The 22,821-nt window shown below is 40.7% G+C and overlaps 1 protein-coding gene across 1 annotated transcript in view; it reads left to right on the top strand.

The window, feature by feature from the left end:
* Positions 1-22,821, top strand: part of CSMD1 (CUB and Sushi multiple domains 1) — a 1,252,749-nt gene that overhangs the window by 1,176,018 nt on the left and 53,910 nt on the right. The window contains exons 53-57 of the mRNA XM_038771657.1: positions 1,344-1,517; positions 5,350-5,523; positions 7,964-8,137; positions 18,306-18,494; positions 21,875-22,048. Coding sequence (XP_038627585.1) covers positions 1,344-1,517; positions 5,350-5,523; positions 7,964-8,137; positions 18,306-18,494; positions 21,875-22,048 — 885 coding nt within the window. The remainder of the gene's footprint in view (positions 1-1,343; positions 1,518-5,349; positions 5,524-7,963; positions 8,138-18,305; positions 18,495-21,874; positions 22,049-22,821) is intronic.

Here is a 22,821-nt window from a genome sequence, read left to right as displayed (position 1 = left end):
ACTAGCAATATGTGCCAAAGAGAGAGAGAGAAATGGAGAGAGACAGAGAAAGAAGGAGGGAGTCAGTCACTGTCACCTAGACTTTTAATGCATGGGACAAGTCATGAAACAACACAAATTGTATATTTTGGTGTCTGAACTGTGGAATAGGAGCGGCAACAAACAATATTGCTTGTATCCCTGGACTCATTCATAGGTTGGTTGTAATGCTGGACATGACTCTTTAGGATATACATGACTTTATATTTATTGACTTTGTATATATCCATATTCATGCGTCTATTTAAAGTGTGCACTGTATTACCTAAAACTGTAGTGTTCATTGTTGATGTGATAATAGAAATCTTTGACTTTTCTAATTTCACATTTCAGAAAAAGAAAGCTATCCATTCATTCAATCGTATTTATTGAGTGCTTACTGGGTGCGGAGCACTGTACTAAGAGCTTGGGAAGTACAAGTTAGCAACATATAGAGACGGTCCCTATCTACTTTACGGTTGCTAAGCTAGAGACTGTGAAGGAAATAAAGTTGTTGTAGGTTTAGAGAAACTAGAAGTAAATACCAATAAAAAAAAGAAAATCATATCTATTTTAGGAGCATCGGGAACAGGTCAAAAGATTCTGTCATTAAATGATTCGCCATCCTTCTAGTCTACGAACTCAGATATTTTGTACTCTCCCAAGCACTTAGTAAGTGCAGTTCTCTGCACACTCAATAAATTCTATTCTGTGTGGAGAATACTGTACTACGCACAATACAGTGGTGTTGGTGGACACAATCCCTGCCCACAATGAGCTTACAGCCTAGTAATGAATTATGTACTAGAATTTGCATTATTCTTTTGAAATTCATTACCCAGCTGTTATTTTGTGAACAACAAAACAGCACTAAATAAAAATGCAAAGGAGTTATATCTGACAAGGATTTTAAAAGAGAAAATGCATGAAATGTTAATGGAGCTGTTATACGGTATGTCATCTAAAGTGGTAAGCATTCCTGGAAAGCCAGTAGTTTTACTCTGTGTTATTCTATATCACTGATTTGTAATATAGGATCTAATTATTTTAAACACGACCATATAAGTGGATTTTCCAAACTACATAGCTTAAAGTTTCTGCCTAGCAACCTTCAAGTAGTGCTCTAGGGAACTGGAGTTAAGGAAACGGGAAAGAGATATTTCATTCTATCCGTCCACGTTTTTCAGATGTCTGGTAAAAGAAGACCGGACTTCCCGTCAAAAGTACCATGGGGATTTGTGGGTACCATTTCATCTCAAAGTTAAGGAAACCATTTCTTAGTATACTAAGTTTTCAGCATAATGTGATTTTTTTTTTCCTTCCAGTTATCTCATGTGGCAGTTTATCTTTTCCACCGTATGGTAATAAGATTGGAACCTTAACGGTGTTTAAAGCGACAGCCATATTTACTTGTAATACAGGATACACACTTGTTGGGTCCCACGTGCGAGAATGTTTGGAAAATGGACTTTGGAGTGGAGGTGAAACCCGCTGTCTAGGTAAATATATATCATTTTGTGTTTGCTTTTTCCAATCACAGTAGCATTTCAATGCATTCTTTTAGTTTGTTGGCTGTTTATTCTCTAGTCATTCAGGCATCAGTGATACGTGTGAAATAATTTTTCACCGAACTAGAACGTGTTAATTTGACTTTCTTATTTTGATATCATTCGCCATTATCATTTGCATTCACTATACTACAATGACTCACAGAACGAAGAATTCCTCTGTAAATGCCATGTCACTATGTTTTTGAAACTTAAGGAGCAAGATGGCATTGTTTGGAGCAATATTATTCTAGGACCAAATTTTTAAAGAATACTCTGAGGAATAGGGTTGTTCTGCAGGTGCAGACTGTGTGTGAACCAATTATCCACTGTTTTATACCAAATTTTATGACAGTACTTGACCGAGAGCAAGCATTTAAACAATTCCACAATTAAATAACTTCAGAAAATCTATGCCAATGGCATAAATACATTTGACATTGAACAGAAATTAATGAAAACTAGATCATACTTTAACAGGGGAACGTTTCTTTGGAAGATTATCAAATATTCAACAGAAAAGAAGTGAAATATTTTCTTTAAAAATTACAGAATCTAAAACTGCCATATTAAAGATTGCAGATAATTCAGTTAATTTTTCCCCCCAATTCACCATTAAATTTTCCTGCATTTTCAATCCATTACTTGGAGTTGGCGTAATGAGTTCACTTTTTTGAACTCTCAATCTCCATCTTGGTTGTTCTTCAGGGCAGGAGGGACGGCCATGAGGGGAGACGGTTTCCCCCAACTTTATCATCACTAGACTCTAATAAAAGTAATTGTGGTGTTTGTTAAGCACTTACTATGTGCGAAGCATCGTACTAAGCACTAGGATGGATAGAAGCTAATCAGGTTGTACACAGTCCCTGTCCCACATGGGGTTCACAGTCTTATTCCCCAAATTACATGAGGTAACTGAGGCACAGAGAAGTAAACTAACTTGCACACAGTCATACACCAGATGTGGCAGAGCCGGGATTGGAACCCAGGTCCTTCTGACTCCCAAGCCAATGCTATATCCACTAGGCCATGCTACTTCTCTCATCCATAATAGTATGAATACTATTATACCCCTCCCTAACTTGCCTGCCTCTGAAACAGATGTCACTTGGTAGAATCAATCAGTCAATCAATCGTATTTATTGAGTGCTTACTGTGTGCAGAGCACTGTACTAAGCGCTTGGGAAGTACAAGTTAAACATTCGAGCTGTAGTGGCTTCCCTTGACATCCTAATTTCCCAGTGCCTTTACTTGTCAGTGTATCCAAACCATCCCCAATGGCATTTATTGAGCACTTACTATATGCAAAGCACTGCTCTAAGCACTGGGGAGGTTACAAAGTGATGAGGTTGTCCCACGGGGGGCTCACAGTCTTAATCCCCATTTTACAGATGAGGGAACTGAGGCACAGAGAAGTTAAGTGACTTGCCCAAAGTCACACAGCCGACAATTGGTAGAGTTGGGATTTGAACCCATGACCTCTGACTCCAAAGCCCAGGCTCTTTCCACTGAGCCACGCTGCTTCTCAACACCTTTGGGCAGCGATACTGGAGACCTAGTAGGATGTTAAGACACATTATGACAGGAGCAGGAATTAGTGATGGAAAGGACTGGATTTAAGGGAGTTAGGATGGGGGAAGCCCAGTGCTTCAAACCCGGTACAAGTGGAGTACAGAGAGGTAAGGAGATGGAGAAAAGATAAGGATTAAGGAATACACGCAGAGAATGGCTGAACGGGATGACACCAGAAAGACGATCCCAACATAAAGCTACACTGATATTCACTCACATGCAGAACAAACAGGCAAAGGTGTAATCAATCAATCATATTTATTGAGCTCTTACTGTGTGCAGAGCACTGTACTAAGCGCTTGAAGGTGTAAGGTGTAATGGCTGGAGCCCCAGCCTGAGAGTCAGAAGGTCATGGGTTCTGATCCCAGCTCCGCCACTTGTCTACTGTGTTAGCTTGGGAAAGTCACTTTACTTCTCTGTGCCTCGGTTACCTCATCTGGAAAATAGAAGTTGATACTGTGAGCCCCTTGGCTTTGGCTTTAACTGCAACTATACGTTACCATCCTGCACTCTGCCTTACTTAGTGCCTGAGAATTATCATCTTTGTTTTTTTTAAGGATCTCAAATATATAGCTGGGTAAAATATGCACTTGAGAATGTATTATTTCTTTTTCCCCTTTCAAACAATAGGATATAGTGTATGTTACTCTTCAGAGAAAGGAGCTAAATTGACTTCCAGTGACAGAAAGTTGCTGAAGTAAGAGTTATCAGGCAGTGATATTTATGAAATGTTATTATATGCAGAGCCTTGGACTAAATGCTTGGAAAAATATGATAAAATGGACTTGACAGTTGCAAGGAACTTACAATCTAGTCCCCTCTAGAAAGTGAGCTTAATGTGATCAGGGACTGTGTTTATTGTATTATTATCTTGTACTCTCCCAAGCACTTGATACACACAGTATCCCTGCACACAGTAAGCACTCAATAAATGTGATTGATTGAATCCAGTGAGGAAGATGGACTTTAAATTAAACTGTAGATAGGGGAAATGACAAAGTATAGAGAAGTGCTGAGGGAGTAATCATATGGTTAAGGGGGTACAGTACCAAAGGCATAGGGAATGAAGCAAGTAGGGTAAATGTGGTATGGAAATGAGAGAGGTTAGTTAGGAATAGATTCTTGAAGGATATGTGATTTTAATGAAGGTTTGAAGATAGGAAGAGTGGGAGTCTGTAGGATATGAATGGAAAAGGGAGTTCCAGATCAGCGGGACGACATGAGCGAGGAATTGATGGTGAGACAGACAAGACTGAGGTGAACTGAGTAGGGTGGTAGTTAATAATAATAATAATGGTATTTGTAAGTGCTTACCATGTGCCAAGCACTATTCTAAGCACTGGGGAAGACACAAGTTAATCAGGTTGTGCCACATGGGACTCTCAGTCTTAATCCCCATTTTCCAGATGAGGTAACTGAAGCACAGAGAAGTGAAGTGGCTTGCCCAAGGTCACACAGCAGATAAGTGGTGGAGGCAGGATTAGAACCAGTGACCTCTGACTCCCAAGACCGTGCTCTTTCCACTAACTTCTGGGGGATCACACTTCTAATCATTTCTATCACTAAATTTTTGATATGGGGAAATCGCATATGTTTCCCTGGAGCTTGCAGAGCTTACAGGCCCAGGTGGGATATGCCAAGTTAGAATGTAAAGAGGCCATAAACTTTAATAGTATTTAGGAGTCGAATAAACCAGATTTAGTTTACAACCATCATTTTTCTCCATCCATTGCCACCCTCTATTTGTTGACACGTGCTTTCCATAACATCCTTATTTTCCTAAGAAACAAGAACAGTGCTCTGCACATAGTAAGCACTTAACAAATGCCATCATCATCATTATTATTATTAGGGTTAAGTCATGTGTGGGTAGAAATGTTTGTAGAAGCTATTCTGATTTCAAGTTGTGTGAGAGATATATTTTGTTAAGATATCCTTATAAAGAAAATTGCCAGATAAAATGTTTGGAAATAGAATAGATGACTGAAATAGACAAATGAGGTAATCTCTCCCCAGATTCACATGCTAAGTCTCCAAGGACTGCTTCTTGGGAATTGGAACAGAAGCACAGTGGCTTCTTGGGAATTGGAACGGAATCACAGTGGCCTAGGAACTGCATTTGGAAACGGATGAAGCCAATTCGCTTCCAGACTATGTAATTCACCAACTCCCCAATGTAATTTCTCACGAGGCCTCACTTGTCTCCTTTTAGCCGGACACTGCGGCTCTCCAGATCCGATTGTAAATGGCCACATCAGTGGAGAAGGCTTTAGTTATCGTGATACCGTGGTCTATCAGTGTAATCCTGGCTTCCGGCTTGTTGGAACATCTGTAAGGATATGCCTGCAGGACCACAAATGGTCTGGTCAAACTCCTGTCTGTGTTCGTAAGTAATCCTTCCATACTTCTCGTCCACATTTTGTGCTTTGGACTAAGTCCTATTTAAACAGCAGATTTGAAGCAGTCTGCACCAACTATGAATACTCATTCCTTTAGTATTTAGACTTTTTTCCTTTGGTCAAAGAAAGAGCAAAAGGAATCCACTCCCTTTTCCTTTTTCCTTGCTGATCGTGGTCTTGATTCAATTGGAGCTAGATATTCTTGAGTTCATGTGTCAGAGGCTTCCTCGCAGGAGTGTAAAGGGAATAAACTGCCTAGTTGAGTGTAAAACACTGTAGCAGTTTGTGATAAATCGTGATAAATCTCCTAGTGGACTGCCTTAGCTTGTAGTTGTACTGTTCCACTCCCTCGCGGTGCCCTAACAAGATTTTTTAATGTGCACTTGCATTTCATATTGAAAAAGTATACCTTCCATGTAGTAAAACTTCCCCAAAAGGGACCAACCTTTAAATAAGACTGGGTGATCTCTGTCAGAATATCTTTAATTCTCTATTTAGAGTTAGATTCAATGTTTTCCAACATCATCCTTGTCTTTTTTTTTATGGGAGTTTCACAAAGAAAAGGTGTTGGGCAGCTCAGTGTCTGTGACAGTTACTTTCTGAAACGTGACATTCATTCATTCATTCAGTCGCATTTATTGAGCACTTACTGTGTGCAGAGCACTTGTGAAGTACAAGTTGGCAACATATAGAGACAGTCCCTACCCAACAGTGGGCTCACAGTCTAGAAATTAGAGGTGACATTGGCCAAGAACGACGACGAGTAAAAACGAGAGCTAACTGGCTGGAATTTACCCTTGCCAAAGTGGATCAAAACCTAAACTCTTTCCTGTCTTTCGTTATCGCAACTCTTTACACAGCAACATATTTATTGCAGAGAAGTCTTGCCCTCTGTCCTGATGATTCCTGCATTCCATGGGGTCGACTTTATTAAATACAGAATGGCTTTCTAAAATTCTACAGGCTTTAATCATTGAAAGAAATGCCAGAATCCAGACTCCCAGAACAAGAAGCCACTGTCACAAGGTTATTGATAAAAGCGATGATCATGCCCTTTTTTTTGGCAAGGTGGCACTTTTTATTTTTCTGAAGTGCTTTCACGTCAATTATCTCATTTTATCCCAACACATTCCTGTGAAGTAGAAACAGATTTATTATCCCAGAAGCAGATTTATTATCCAGATTTTTCAGATGAGGAAAATAAGGGCCTAAAAAGTGAAGTGCTTTATCCAAGGTCACACCGCAGGCCAGGGCTGGAGATGGGACAATAAACCAGTTGTCCTAAATTCCAGCCTCAAGCTCTCACTGTTTTTCCGTGTGTGAAATGGCTTTGGAATGGCTTAGGGAAGCAGCATGGCTCAGTGGACAGAGCACAGGCTTTGGAGTCAGAGGTTATGGGTTCAAATCTCAGCTCCGCCACTTGTCAGCTGTGTGACTTTGGGCAAGTCACTTCTCTGGGCCCCAGTTACCTCATCTGGAAAATGGGGATTAAGACTGTGAGCCCCCCGTGGGATAACCTGATCACCTTGTAACCTCTCCAGTGCTTAGAACAGTGCTTTGCACATACTAAGCACTTAATAAATGCTATTATTATTATTATTATTATTATTATTATTATTATTATTTGGAGAATATATGCCCAATATGAAAATGAAATCGTTTTTATACTAACCCTTCCACTCTCCTGCTGTGTGACCTTGGGGAAGTCACTTAACTTCTCTGTGCCTCACTTTCCTCATCTGTTAAACGGGGATTAAATACCTGATCTTCCTCCTTCTAGAGTATGAGCTCCATGTAGAAAATGGACTGCGTCTTTTCCGATTGCATTATAACTACCCTAGCCCTTACAAACAGTTTTGTGACACAGTAGAATTTAACAAATACTATTATTATTATTATTATCATCATCATCATCATTATTATTATCATGATTATTACCATCTGACTTTTGGATAGTGTATATCTAATGAAAAGCACACAGTTATTTGAAAGGATAAATATCAGTTTCAGAGTGGGTCTGACAGCATTTGAGTTTTGGTTGTTCAAAATTTCACCATGTAACGGCTATCATTTTTGCAGCATTGTGTGACCTTTTTTTATGGTCTTACTTACTGTGTTCAGGCGCTGCTGTAAGCACTGGTATCGATAAAGGTAATCAGGTTGGACACAGCCCATGTCCCTCAAGGGGCTCACAGTCTTAATCCCCATTTTACAGATGAGGTAACTGTAAAGTTAAGTGACTAGCCCAAAGTCACACAGCAAAGTGGTGGAGCAGTAATTAGAATCCAGTTCCTCTGACTCCCGCGCCTCCGTTCAGGGATCCTATTTTAAGCTTTTCATTCAAAGACCACCCACATAAAAAGTTGGCTGAGACTTTATTACGATCGTGGGTGACTTGTAGATTTTATCTGTATGTTTTTTCTCTAGCTATCACATGTGGACATCCTGGGAACCCTGCTTATGGATTAACCAATGGTAGTGAGTTCAACTTGAACGATGTCGTCAACTTCACCTGCAACACTGGATATTTGCTGCAAGGGTCAGCTAGAGCCCAGTGTCGGAGCAATGGTCAATGGAGCAATTCTCTACCTTCCTGCCGAGGTAGGCAAATCATCCATTAAGTGGACTCCTCTTGAAACCTTCATTCATTGTCATATTTATTGAGCACTTACTGTGTGCAGATCAACTGTACTAAGCCCTTGGAAAGCACAATTTGGCAACAAACACAGACGATCCCTACCCAGTAGTAAACAGCCAGAGAACCGTAGACGAGACTGCATTTAGGAACTGTGGGAAATTGCTTTAATGAAGAGAAATAATCTCAGCTCAGGGCCCAAAGCAAATTATTCCCATGATCGTTCCTTTTGGTTGGGTGAATTGCACCTGGGCATCAAGATGTTATTCGTTTCCGTGCTCCACAAAACCTGTTAAGATGTTTGAAGCGAATTAAGGCAGCTTCAGTTATGTCTTTTAATCATTTCAGACCATATTTGATCATTTTGTTGGAGGACCTAACATATTGAAAACCAAAATTTGTCGGAGGAACTAGTGTATTGAAATGGTAATATGTGACATTTGACAAGTCATTTCACTTCTCTGTGGCTCAGTTACCTGTGAAATGGGGATTGAGACTGTGAGCCCCATGAGGGACAGTGACTGTGTCCAACCCAATTTGCTCGTATCCACCCCAGGGCTTAGTACAATGCCTAACACGCAGTAAGTATTTAACAAATACCTCAATTATTATGATACACTTTGAGTAGAACATTTTTAGGGAATTTGAGAACATTCTTCCAGTAATGTGAGGCTGTTTGGATAATCTCCAGTGGCTACCAAGCATACTCCAAGCGTACCAAGCATACTCCAAGCGTACCAAGCATACTCCAGTGTACTTCCCAAGCACTTAGTACAGTGCTCTGCACACAGTAAGCGCTCAATAAATATGATTGACTGATACTGCGTGTCATCGGGTTGGAAGAAACAATTTTGTGTGCCTGTGCATGATGACGCACACAGTGAATGCACCGTAAGGTTTCTTTACAGTGGACAATTCACTGCCCTTTCATCTTTGACTTCCATTGCCCAAGATTGTAGATGGCTTCAGGCTTTCTCACCTTCTCCCAACTTCTTTCATACAAGAGTGCTTTTTCCATTCACTCATTCCAATACTCACTAGAAAAAGAAAAGCATATCTAAGATGCCAGGGAAATTCCTTTTTTCAATTCTATGAAACCTATTCAATTTAATTGCTGCTTTAATGCATTTTTCAAGTGCCTCTTCAAGATTTAAATGCTTTAGGCATTTCTCAAAAATGTACTTTTGGACTTCTAAAAGAGTTTCGCCATCACTGAAATTTCTTTTTAAAAGCTGAAAGAGATGATTTGCTTGGAGTTATAGTAATGTTTACGGGAGGCCAATTGGAAAAGATAATAAGGTTGGAATATGGGTTTTATTTTATGACATAAAGGATCATTTGGGGTTAACAAAATTTATAATCAATCAGTGGTATTAATTTAATGCTTACTGTGTGCGGAGCATTGTACTAAACACTTAGGAAAATACAACAGCATAGGAATAGGCGATCCCTTCCCAAAAAGAGCTTCCCAAGAAGCAGAGAGGCTGATTCCTACATTTTTATGCCATGGAATTGGGTAGACTGACAAGCCTTAAATGGATAAATTCATATCCACAAATTAAGCCGATGGGAATGGGGAAGTCAGGGAAGTGGGAATAGATGCTCTGTTTTGCAGTTTTTCTGGTATGAACCTTAGTTTGTCATTTAAATCTCCACTTAAATTTACTTTCTTTTATTCTTTCCTACTGTATTGCCTTTCCAAATATTTATTTGTCGATGCATAATCAGAGCTCTCTAGTTTTTCCAAAGTACTTGGGGAGAGTTAGTTTCCTTTCAGATTCTGACCAGATTCCACATCTCTTATATACCCTTATATTCATTCATTCTTCATTCAGTCATATTTGTTGAGCACTGTGTGCAAAGCACTGTACTAAATGCTTGGGAGAGTACAATATAACAGACACATTCTGCCCACAACAAGCTTAGTCCTTTTGAGTCCTTGGTATGATGATACAAATGTGTTTGGAAGATGGAGTGAGAGGCTAAGGTATGGTTAGCTAATTAGTGAAGGTTTGAGTAAAAAAAAAATGCATATTGTGGAGAAGAAATAGACAGGTAAGGTAAACTCAGGCTAACTGAAAGGCCTAAAATCGTTCAGATGAAATAACTCCCTCATAGAGGAAATATTAAAGTATCAACCTCTCTATGAGACGTGGACGGTGAACGTATAATAATAATAATGATGGCATTTATTCAATCAATCAATCAATCAATCAATCAATCGTATTTATTGAGCGCTTACTATGTGCAGAGCACTGTACTAAGCGCTTGGGAAGTACAAATTGGCATCACATAGAGACAGTCCCTACCCAACAGTGGGCTCACAGTCTAAAAGGGGGAGAAGCATTTATTAAGTGCTTCCTATGTGCAAAGCACTGTTCTAAGTGCTGGGGAGGTTACAAGTAGATCAGGTTGTCTCATGGGGGGCTCACAGTCTTAATTCCCATTTTACAGATGAGGGAACTGAGGCACAGAGAAGTGAAGTGACTTGCCCAAAGTCACACAGCTGACAATTGGCAGAGTTGGGATTCGAACCCATGGATCCTGACTCCAAAGCCCGGGCTCTTTCCACTGAGCCATGCTGCTTCTCTATATTAAATATCTCTAAATGGATTTCATATGTTCAACTCAAATAGCTCAGAGGAATGCATACATTTTCAAATGTCACTATATTTATTAATAAACCAGGTCAAATCATTAAAATTAAGCATTTTAATCAAGCAGCCCCCACATGCCTAAAAGAAATTAGGTATGCATGGAAGAAATCAGACCATGAACCATAACCATTTAAGGAAAAATATTAAATATTATGCAGAGTTCACTGTCGCCAGACTCACAATCCCAATGATGTACGTTAGGGAAAGTGTTTGACTCATTATTGATGTTTTCACTTTTCTCCAAGGCTGAATTGTCATCCTATCAGTAGCAACATATTGAGGATTTGAATCTAAATGTAGGTTCCCCTTGCATTTTTGCAAGTTATATACATTTTTTTCTGCAACTAACCGAAGCAAAATTAGAAGAATTGCCACCCTAACACAGCATGCAAATTAAGGGGTTAAGAATTTCCTAAAAATCATTCTTGTTTTTTTGGTGCAATTCAGGTTGTGTGTGAGGTGAACACTCCATTATAGTTGTTCAAAATATATGATTTTACATTTAGGTTGTGTGAGCCTAATCATGTTTCTAAACTAAGATTTGAGAAGCTTTTGTTTTGGGCAGCAGTGGCACCTTCTTAATCCTTCCTAACTCTGGATTCAGAGTTCAACAGAGCTGAAGAGATAAAGAGCCACTGTTGCTATTGTTACCATTGTTTGCCACTATCAGAGAAGCAGCATGCTTAATGGAAAAAGCACAGGTTTGGGAGTCAGAGGACATGGGTTCTAATCCTGCCTCCGCCACTTGTCGCTATATGACCTTGGGCAAGCCTCTGAACTTCTCTGTGCCTCAGTTACCTCATCTGTAAAATAGGGATTAAGACTGTGAGGCCCTTGTGGGACAACCTGATTACCTTGTATCTACCCCAGCGCTTAGAACAGTGTTTGGCACATAGTAAGCACTTAACAAATACCATAATTATTATTATTATCATTTTTACTACCCAGAATAATTCCTGGAATTGAATATTTATTTTTTTAAGAAAGGTCAACTTAGATTGCAATTCAGAACAGTATGACCTGGGTAGAAGAATAAATCATGTGTTAACGAATGTTATTGCTCAGTAGACACTGCAAATATATATATATATATATATTTCAGCATCCTTAAACTCTATTTTGTTACTCTGGTTACATGGTTTCTCTATGGATTTACTAACTCTACAAGTTAATATGCATTTCATGTTCAAGATGAGGCTACAGAACTGTGCATTGGGCAGTGAAATGAGAGAAATAATGTATTGCTTATTTTAAGGGATTGATAGTTTATGGTAAAACGAGCTAGTGATTCCAAGAGTGCACATTCAAATCTGGGTTTTGCAACTGCCTTGTTTTGGGACTGTGGGAAAACTCAGTTCACTCTTCTTGAGGATAGATCTTGAACTCACTGTGTGTTTTGGGAAATAAGTAATCAAGATTGTATTGTTTTCAAGAATATATGGTAGACTTGGTAAACTCTGCTATTTAGATATGTTGTCCTGTATAATCCACTTCATATATATATATATGAAATGAATGGTGGTGACTTTCATCTTGAGGATAGTAAAGCATTAGATGAAAAATCATCTGCATTCAAATGCCGATTAATAAAGTAACACTCTCAGTTCTTTATAGAGTACAATTGTATAGTATTTTATGGGCATTTGTTAGTTTACTGGCTTCTATCTGTGTTTTTAGCTCTCAAAAGAAGAGCATTTTCAAAGTCACCTAGCTGACAACCCATTAGAACCCATAACCTCTGAATCCCAAGCCCGAGCTCTTTCCACTGAGCCACGCTGCTTCTTTGATAGATAGATTAATAGAGTACAACAACATAATAGTGTGGGTATACACATTCCTTTCCCACAAGGAGCAACCCGATGTATCTTACAGTTACTACAGCTGACGAGTGGCAGAGGTAGAATTAGAACCCACGACCTCTGACTCCTAAGCCCGTGTTCTTTCCACTAAACCATGCTGCTTAGTCTACTATACAATATAACACTAACAGACAGATTCCCTGCCTGCATTGGGTTCATAGTCCAGAGGGGAGAGACAGACATTAATATAAATAAATAAATTGCGGATATCTATATAAGCGCTGTGGGGTCGGGAGGGGGGAATGAATAAAGGGAGCAAGTCAGGGTGACACAGAAGGAAGTGGGAGAAGAGGAAAGGAGAACTTAGTCTGGGAAGGCATCTAGTAGGAGATTTGCCTTCAATAAGGCTTTGAAGTTGGGGAGAGTAATTGTCTGTCTGTTAAAAAGAAAGAGGGGGTTCCAGGCCCACTGTTGGGTAGGGACCATCTCTATGTGTTGCCAACTTGTTCTTCCCAAGTGCTTAGTACAGTGCTCTGCACACAGTAAGTGCTCAATAAATGCAATTGATTGATTGACTGATTGACATAGGCAAGATATCAGCAATGAAGTAGACAAGATCGAGGTGCCGTACCTAGGTTGGTATTAGAAGAGCGAAGTGTGCAGGCTGGGTTGTAGGAGAGCAGCAAGGTGAGGTAGGAGGGGGCGAGGTGATTGAATGCTTCGAAGGCGATGGTAAGGAGTTTCTGTTTGATATGGAGGTGGATTGGCAATGACTGGAGATTCGTTCATTCATTCAATCGTTTTTATTGAGCACTTACTGTGTGCAGAGCACTGTACTAAGTGCTTGGGAAGTACAGGTTCTTGAAGAGCAGGGAAACATGGGCTGAACATTTCGGTAGGAAAAATGATCCTGACAGCAGAGTGAAGTATGGACTGGAGTAGGGAGAGACAAGAGGCAGGGAGTTCAGCAGAGGGGTTGACTCAATAATCAAGGGGGGATTGGATAAATTCTTAAATTAACATGGTAGCAGTTTGGATGGAGAAGAAAGGGCAGATTTTGGCAATGTTGTGAAGGCTGAACCGACATGATATATTGATAGATTGAATATGCAGGTTGAATAAAAGAGAGGAGTCAAGGATAACACCAAGGTTATGCACTCATGAGACAGGAAATATGGTGGTGGTGTCTACAATAATGGAAAATCGGGGAGGACAGGGTTTGGGTGGGAAGATAAGGAGCTCTGTTTTGGACATGTTAAGCTTGAGGTGATGGAAGGACATCCAAGTTGAGATTCATTCATTCATTCAGTCGTATTTCTTGAGCACTTACTGTGTGCAGAGCACTGTACTAAGCGCTTGGGAAGTGCAAGCTGGCAACATATAGAATGGTCCCTACCCAACAGTGGGCTCACAGTCTAGAAGGGGGAGATAGACAACAAAACAAAACATATTAATAAAATAAATAGAATAAATATGTACAAATAAAATTAATAAATAGAGTAATAAATACGTACAAACATATATACGTTTATACAGGTGCTGTGGGTAGCGGAAGGAGGTAAGACGGGGGGATGGGGAGGGGGAGGAGGGGGAGATTACTGTGAGCCCATTGTTGGGTAGGGACCGTCTCTATACATTGCCAACTTGTACTTCCCAAGTGTTTAGTACAGTACTCTGCACACAGTAAGCGCTCAATAAATACGATTGAATGAACAAATATCTTCAAGGCAAGAAGAGTTGCAAAACCGCAGAGAGGGAGAGAGATCAGTGCTGGAGATGTAGATTTGGGAAACATCTGCAAAGAGGCAGTAGTTGAAGCCGAGGTTTCCATGAGTTGTCTGAAGGAGATGCGAAACTGAACTTGAGGGACCCCCCCCAACCCAGAGATAGGCGGCGGGAGGCAGAGGAGGAGCCCTGGTAAGAGACTGAGAATGAACGCCCAGCGAGATAGGAGGAGAACTAGGAGAGGAAAATTATTATTAACGCTCTCCCACGTAACCTATTTTCATGGGCCCAAGTTAAGTGCACGAACTAGGGTGACCCCGTTTGCCAGTTTCTAATTGTGTCTATCACTTAAGAATAGTGTTAAACTTCATTTGCTTTACCCATTTTCAACCTTCCAGAATGTCATTCACATTCTTTTTCAATATACTGTACATTCGGTTCTTACAGAATGCGTGATTTCACTATGCATCATGGATAGAATGTGATGGCATAATTGGGAAATGTTCTTTCCGAAAATGACTTTTTGTTTCATTAGGCTCCCATCCCGAAGGAACACGCTGACTTTGTCATGACTCTCTGTAGTAATTCTTAAGGCTAGTTCCAGGGTGGATTTTTTTTTTTTGCAAACACCTCCTGTACTAGTATTATATCATTTGATATTAAGAAGATGGTTTCTGAGCAGACAAGAATATAGCCTTATCAAGTACAAGTTAGAAGTATCCCTCAAAATTGTTTTTACACTTACAGTTTTCAGGGCAAAGCATTCTTGTTCCTAACATTCTCAGAGGCACCGCAGACAGAGAAATTTACAAATTGTTAGTATCTGTGTTATTTAATAATATTGATGGCATTTATTAAGCACTTACTATGTGCAAAGCACTGTTCTGAGCGCTGGGGAAGTTACAAGGTGATCAGGTTGTCCCACGGGGGCTCACAGTCTTAATCCTCATTTTACAGATGAGGTAACTGAGGCCCAGAGAAGGTAAGTGACTTGCCCAAAGTCCAACAGCAGACAATTGGCGGAGCTGGGATTTGAACCCATGACCTCTGACTCCAAAGCCCGGGCTCTTTCCACTGAGCCATGCTGCTTCTCTATTTATTTCTTACTTTATTCATTCAATCATATTTATTGAGCGCTTACTGTGTACAGAGCACTGTACTTTGCACTGAGCTGGGGGTAGATATCAAATTCCAGGTCAGAGAGTGTCCCTAGCCCACATAGGTCTTACTGTCTAAGTAAAAAAGGAGATATTTGTTACCTATTTTAAAGATGTGAATACTGAGGCACTGAGATTAATAATACTAAGTGTGATATTTGTTAAAAATCTGCTACCTGCCAAGCACTGTACTAAGTGTTTCTAGACTGTAAACTCAATGTGGCCAGGGATTGTGTCTACCAATTATGTTATATTGTTATATCATAGTTTCCCAATCACTTAGTAAAGTGCTCTGCACACAGTAAATGTTCAATTACTATTATTGATTGATGCATTCATTGCTGTAGTAACTATAAGATACATAAGGTCACTCCTTGTGGGAAAGGAATGTGTATACCCACACTGTTATGTTGTTGTACTCTATCAATCTATCTGTCAGAGAAGCAGCATGCCTCAGTGGAAAGAGCTCGGGCTTGGGAATCAGATGTTATGGGTTCTAATCCCGGTTCCTCCGCTTGTCAGCTGACTTTGGGCAAATCACTTAACTTCTCTGGGCCTCAGTTACCTCATCTGTAAAATGGGGATTAAGACTGTGAGCCCCATGTAGGACAACCTGATCACCTTGTATCCCCCCAGCGCTTAGAACAGTGTTTTGCACATAGTAAGCACTTGAAAAATACCATTATTATTATTATTATTATTATAGAGCACTTAGTACAGTGTTCTGCACAAGTAAACTCTCAATCAATGCAATTGATTGATTGATTGATCAGGCCAGACATAGTCCCTGTCCAAACTGTACTTCCATATTCAAGTAAAGTGACTTCCCGAATTTTACCTAGCAGACAAGAAGCAGAGTCAAGAGTAGAACCCTTATCAATCAATCATGTTCATCGAGCCCTTGCTGTGTTCCGAACACTGCACTAAGTGCTTGGGAGAGTACAGTGTAACAGAATTGGTAGACACATTCCTTGCCCACAGCGAGCTTATATTCTAGAGGACAAGTTTCCTCAGATTTCCAGGCCTATGCTCTTTCAATTGATGGATCAGTCAATCAGTCAATCAATCAAGAGTACTAATTGAGTGCTTACTGTGTACAGAGCGCCAACCTAAGCACTCAGTCACCTTGTCCTCTCCTATGTCACCTCGCTACTCTCCAACTAGCCCAGCCCGCAATCTTCATTTCTCTAATGTCAAACTTCTCACTGGTCCTCAATGTCATCTGTCTCATTGCTGACCTCTCACCCATGTCCTGCCTCTGGCCTGGAATGGCCTCCCTCTTCATATGTGACAGACAATTACTTTCCAAAGCATCAAAGCCTATTTGAAGGCACATGTCCTCCAAGAAGCCTTCCCTGACTAAGGCCTCCTTTCCTCTTCTTCCACTCCTTTCTCCCATCACCCTGAATTCCTCCCTTTATTTATCACCCCTCCCAGTCCCAGAGAACTTCTGTACATATCTGTAATTTTATTTATTTATATTATTGTCTATCTCCCCCAATAGGCTGTAAACTCAATGTGGACGTTGAACGTGTCTGCTGTATTCTTGTATTATATTTTCCCAAGAGCTTAATAATAATAATAATAATAATGGCATTTATTAAGTGCTTACTATGTGCAAAGCACTGTTCTAAGTGCTGGTGAAGATACAAGGTGATCAGGTTGTCCCATGTGGGGCTCACAGCCTTAATCCCCATTTTACAGATGAAGTAACTGAAGCACAGAGAAGTTAAGTGACTTGCCCAAAGTCACACAGCTGACAAGCGGCAGAGTCAGGATTAGAACCCAGGACCTCTGATTCCCAAGCCCGGGCTCTTTCTACTGAGCCACGCTGCTTCCCCTACACATTAAGTGCTCAATAAATGCAATTGACTACCTGACTGAAAGTCATATTCTTCTCAGAAGGTTACAGTAGCTTTTGTGTGGCACAGGAGAGTTTTCTTCATTACACTCCCTGGCCAGGCCTGTGATATTGCTGTGGAACAATATCTGAGAAATTCCCCAATGATGTCAAGAAGACAGCAATAGTGCTGGGAATCAGTAGACCTCATGGTTTTCTCCACTCCTGACTTCAGGGTTGTGGCAATTGGGAAAGTAGACTTCTATCTGCCCCCGATCTGGTGGGTTGGATAGTAAATATTAGAATAGTAAATATTTCCCTGGAAATACCAGGTGGTCATGAAGGAGTCCGTTATCCTACAGATCCCGGGACCCCAATCTCAGGGAGTTGGAGTTTGCATTTGTTTGGCCGCAATTCATTTCCTTGAAATTCAGAGTCACTTCCTTCAAACCAATCTTGATGGCTTCAACTGGCTTTGCCCAACATCCTGATGGCTTCCCGGTGGTTTTTCAAATAAAAGAAAAAACCATATTTAAATGACATGTTTTAGCTGTGACATTGCAGGAACATATTTCTAGACTGTGAGCCTTCTAGACTGTGAGCCCACTGTTGGGTAGGGACCGTCTCTATATGTTGCCAACTTGTACTTCCCAAGCGCTTCGTACAGTGCTCTGCACACAGTAAGCGCTCAATAAATACGATTGAATGAATATTGATCTCCTGCCTTAAAAGGAAATTGAGTGAAAATCATTTTGAGGGATCTAACACGAACTTCAGAAGTTCAGTGGACCAACGGAAATAAATAGCAATCTTCTCAGGAGTAGAACTTTATCAAGAGCGTTAGCATTCATGTTTCGGTTTCTTTAATTTTCGTATGTGTAATTTTATATGCTTTGATTATTGCAATTGAAGCTGGATATAAATAGGCAATTTTTTTGTCTTTTTTTTTTTTCTAGTGGTAAACTGTTCAGATCCAGGCTTTGTGGAAAATGCCATTCGTCAAGGACAACAAAATTTTCCTGAAAATTTTAAATATGGTGTCAGTGTGATTTATCACTGCAAAAAGGGGTTTTATCTGCTGGGTTCTGCTGTCTTAACCTGTAAAGCAAATGGCTTGTGGGATAGATCATTGCCCAAGTGTTTGAGTAAGTATCAATTAAATTTGATTTGCTTAATTTTTACTGTCTGTTACTTTGACCAGAAAGCATTAGGCTATATACAAGCACTGCCAAAAGTTCCAATTAAATGAGTTCTCCCTGAAATGTTTGATCACTAACTGACTTTATCAATATGCTCTTGTTCAGTTTAGAGACAATGCATCCATTATCTTAACCTGAAAAGAGTTTTTTAGATCAGAATCTTGCCTTTCCAAAAATCCAGTAAAGTGAAAATTGTATGTTATGCTTCTTTCATGACATAGTGAACACCAGCCTAAATATAACAGTATGCTATTAACTTATTAGTATGCAATGTGTAGGATTCTTATTGTAAAATAGAATGTGATTGATAGTCACTGAACTTTCAAGGGGAAAGGGATCATGACAGTACAGATTGAATTTATGAAAAGCCATAATTCAGTCTTCTTTTGTATATTAGTTGAGTTTATTCTCTGACTAGATTTATATTTCAGATTTTAGTCTACAAGAGCCTTACCCTCATAACCTCAGGAAACCCATTCTGAAAGTACACCTTAAATATCCAGCTATAATGGCAACCATTAACTTCCTTTAAAAGTTAAAATAACGGTCAAAATAACATTTCAAAAATTTTACACATCCTCATATGTAAATATATAGTTTTTTTTTTCCCCAAAAAAGATACAGCAATGACCTTGAATAGAAATGAGCAAAATTCTTCTGAATTTATAAGGATCCCAGTGTTCCCACATAATCCTCACTGGCCACTGATTGTGCGTACTCTCCCAAGTGCTTAGTATAGTGCTCTGCACACAGTAAGCGCTCAATAAATATGATTGAAGGAAGGGATGTTGCTCTCAGGGGAGCAATCATTTTTGAAATATAAATCTCTAAATCTCCTTCACTGCCAAATTGCAGTCATCTGGTTTCTAGAAACATATGTAAATTTAACTCATCAGTTGGGTTCACAAATCACTTGACTAAATACAGTTTACTAATAATAGTAATAATGATAGTATAGGTTAAGTGCTTACTATGTGCCAAGCACTGTTCTAAGCACTAGGGTATCAAGGTAATCAGGTTGTGCCACGTGGGGCTCACAGTTTCAATCCCCATTTTACAGATGAGGAAACTGAGGCGCAGAGAAGTTAAGTGACCTGACCAAAGTCACACAGCTGACAAATGGTGGAGCCGGGATTGAAACCCATGACCTCTGAGTACCAAGATCATGTTCTTTCCACTGTCACGCTGCTTCTCTAATGGCTCCTCTATGAGCTTGAGCTGCAGAGATTGAAAAGCATGCATTCAGTCGTATTTATTGAGCACTTACTGTGTGCAGAGTACTGTACTAAGTGCTTGGAAGAGTACAATGCAAAAATAAACAGTCACATTCCCTGCCCAAAGTGAGTAGAGTCTAGTGGAAAAAAAAAAAAACCACGGACCTTGGAGTCTGAAGGACCTGGGTTCTAATTCCAGCTCCACTACAAGTCTGGAGGTCACTTAACTTCTCTGTGTCTCAGTTACCTCATCCGTGAAATGGGGATAAGGGGGGAGCCCCGTTTAGGACAGGGATTGTGTCCAACCTGATTGACTTGTATCTACCCCAGTGCTTGGCACACATAGTAAGCACATAACAAGTACTATTGTCATTGTTTTTTATTACTATTATTATTATTATCTTCATCTCTGGAAGTCTCCCCCCACAGCTATGTTCTATAGCTGCAATGCTCCTGGGTCCCATCAGGAACCTCCCCTCCTCTTCCCACCCACTTCCCTTCCACAGCAGGCAGTGTCCGTCTTCGAGGGCTGAGCTACAAGGTCAGGCGGCTGGCTCCGTCCTGGTCAGGAAGATTAGGGGAGGGGAACAGAGTGGGAGAAAATGGGAATGCTCGGAAGCCCACACCTCCCCCCCCCCGCCCCCGTCCTCTTCATCCTCCTCCTTATTGTCCATCGTCATGGCCTGCTCTTCCCAATCCCGCCCTCACTTGGTTCCAGTGACCTTAATTTGCCATTTGAAAATGGCAGCTGCCACCTCAGGATGTCATTTGGCGGTGCTGGCAGCGATATCAATGACAGCTGGAACAACGAGTTTCTGAATGGGATTCAGGAGCACTGGGGCTGTATAATAATTGATGGGTTTCCCCTTGAGAAGCAAACATGGAATGAGTGAACGGTCTGGGGTAGTGGGACAGGACAGCCAAATGCTTTGGGAAATCCAAGTGCAGGCGGGGGGACCGACTTTATCCACCTTAGAGGGCTCCAGAGCTAGCTCGACAGGATACAAGGCCCATGTGGGCCTTCTGAAGTTAAGTCAGGAGGGGAATGGAGGAGGAACAGATTTTTGTAAATGATGGATGCCTTGCTGCTACTGCATCTGCTGCTAAAGTTCAAATTTCTGAGCAGCACCTTCATTAGTGTGAGCACTGCAAAGTCTCCTCATCACATCCCTATGCTCTGTACAACTGGAAGGTGGAAAAATACCAGAGAGGTGTGGCCGTTCATTCATTCTTTCAGTCATATTTATTGAGCGCTTACTGTGTGCAGAGCACAGTACTAAGCGCTTGGGAAGTACAAGTAGGCAGCATCTAGAGACGGTCCCTACACAACAACGGGCTCACAGTCTAGAAGGGGGAGACGGACAACAGAAGAATGTGAGCCCGCTATATGTTGCCAACTTGTACTTCCCTAGCACTTAGTACAGTCCTCTGCACACAGTAAGCACTCAATAAATATGATTGAATAAATGAAATCCCCGTGGCCCCGTGAGCCCAGAGCATGCTGAGCCCTGGATGTCACTGACTGCAGATGGCAATTACTGATGGGTTTTCTTGACTGTGGTGTTAAAGGAGTTACAAGAGAAGCAGCGTGGCTCAGTGGAAAAAACACAGGCTTTTGAATCAAATGTCACGGGTGCAAATCCCGACTCCGCCAGTTATCAGCTGTGTGACTTTGGGCAAGTCACTTAATTTCTCTGGGCCTCAGTTCCCTCATCTGTAAAATGGGGATTAAGACTGTGAGCCCCAAGTGGGACAACCTGATCACCTTGTATCCTCCCCAGCGCTTAGAACAGTGCTTTGCTCATAGTAAGCATTTAATAAATGCCATTATCATTATTATTACAGCCGAGAATTATTCAATATCCTCAGAATACTCAAAGACCAATCCTCTCTTCAGCTAGAGTTACATCTCACTCATAAGGTAGGCATTATGGAAGGAACATTAACCTTTCTAATGACAGGGGACTTGTTCACTCATTGCTATCCTGAATGTCCAGTGCAGGCACTGAAGCACTAAAAGCTCAGGAAGAATAGTTCTCATCATCTGGAAATTTGATGTCTGGCTGCTTATCCGGAATAATGCCTCAACATTTTTTTGCGTCCATTTTGCAGCTATATCATGCGGACACCCCGGTGTTCCAGCCAACGCTATCCTTACGGGAGAACGATTTACTTTTGGATCCCTAGTTCACTACTCTTGTCCGGAGGGCAGGATTCTACGAGGCAATTCTACGAGGGTTTGCCAAGAAGATAGTCACTGGAGTGGAGCCCTCCCGCACTGCTCAGGTTTCTGTCAAAAGCACTATTCAAATAGAAACGAATCCTGTAGGCCATTATGCTGATTTTGAGCAATTTTAAAGGCAGACATGGCTCTTTTGAAAACCACCCACTGCTTTACCATCATCCACCTCTTAGTCAGCAGTGCTGCCATCACCTCATACATCAAAATAAAGCTTTTTGCTCCCGGCGTCCCCTGATCTACCTCATTTTATTTCCTGTCTCTCGTTCCTCACTGCTCTTGACAGGTGACTTTGCTCAGTTCAAGTAAGCTTCCCATTTCCCTCCATTTCATATCTCTCAATGATGGACCTTCTGCCCATTTTTTCTCTGTGCCTAGGACATCACCAGGATTTTATTCTCCTTCCTTCCACTCCTCAAAAAATCTCTTAAGGCTCATCTTCATGAAGTCCAAGCAAAAGAGCATGCCGAATTCGGGAGTGGGGATCCCAATAGATGTTTATTCAGTTGTGTGTTCAATTCAATCATGAATTTTGACTTTTCCTGTAACTAATTTTATGTTCACTTCCCCCTTTCAAGTGTTTACACTTGAAATGCTATAAAGAAGGAATACTTTTAAATATTACCATACCCATATCGAATCTTCTCCACAAATGGAGAATATACTGTGCAGTTGGAGTGCATAGTTTTAGGTGAGTTTTCAGGGGGCGTTTGGTGGCAAATAAAAGTGTCAAATATAACAAACTAATAATCACCAAAGAAATGTATGATTGGCGAGCAACCCAAAGTGCCCTTGTCTCTCCCACTTACACCTAAAAACG

This window comes from Tachyglossus aculeatus, chromosome X1, assembly GCF_015852505.1.
Source record: "Tachyglossus aculeatus isolate mTacAcu1 chromosome X1, mTacAcu1.pri, whole genome shotgun sequence".
In the NCBI taxonomy this organism is placed as follows: Eukaryota; Metazoa; Chordata; class Mammalia; order Monotremata; family Tachyglossidae; genus Tachyglossus; species Tachyglossus aculeatus.
The sequence above is the reverse complement of the archived record's forward strand: the minus strand, read 5'-3'. Positions and strand labels throughout refer to the sequence as shown.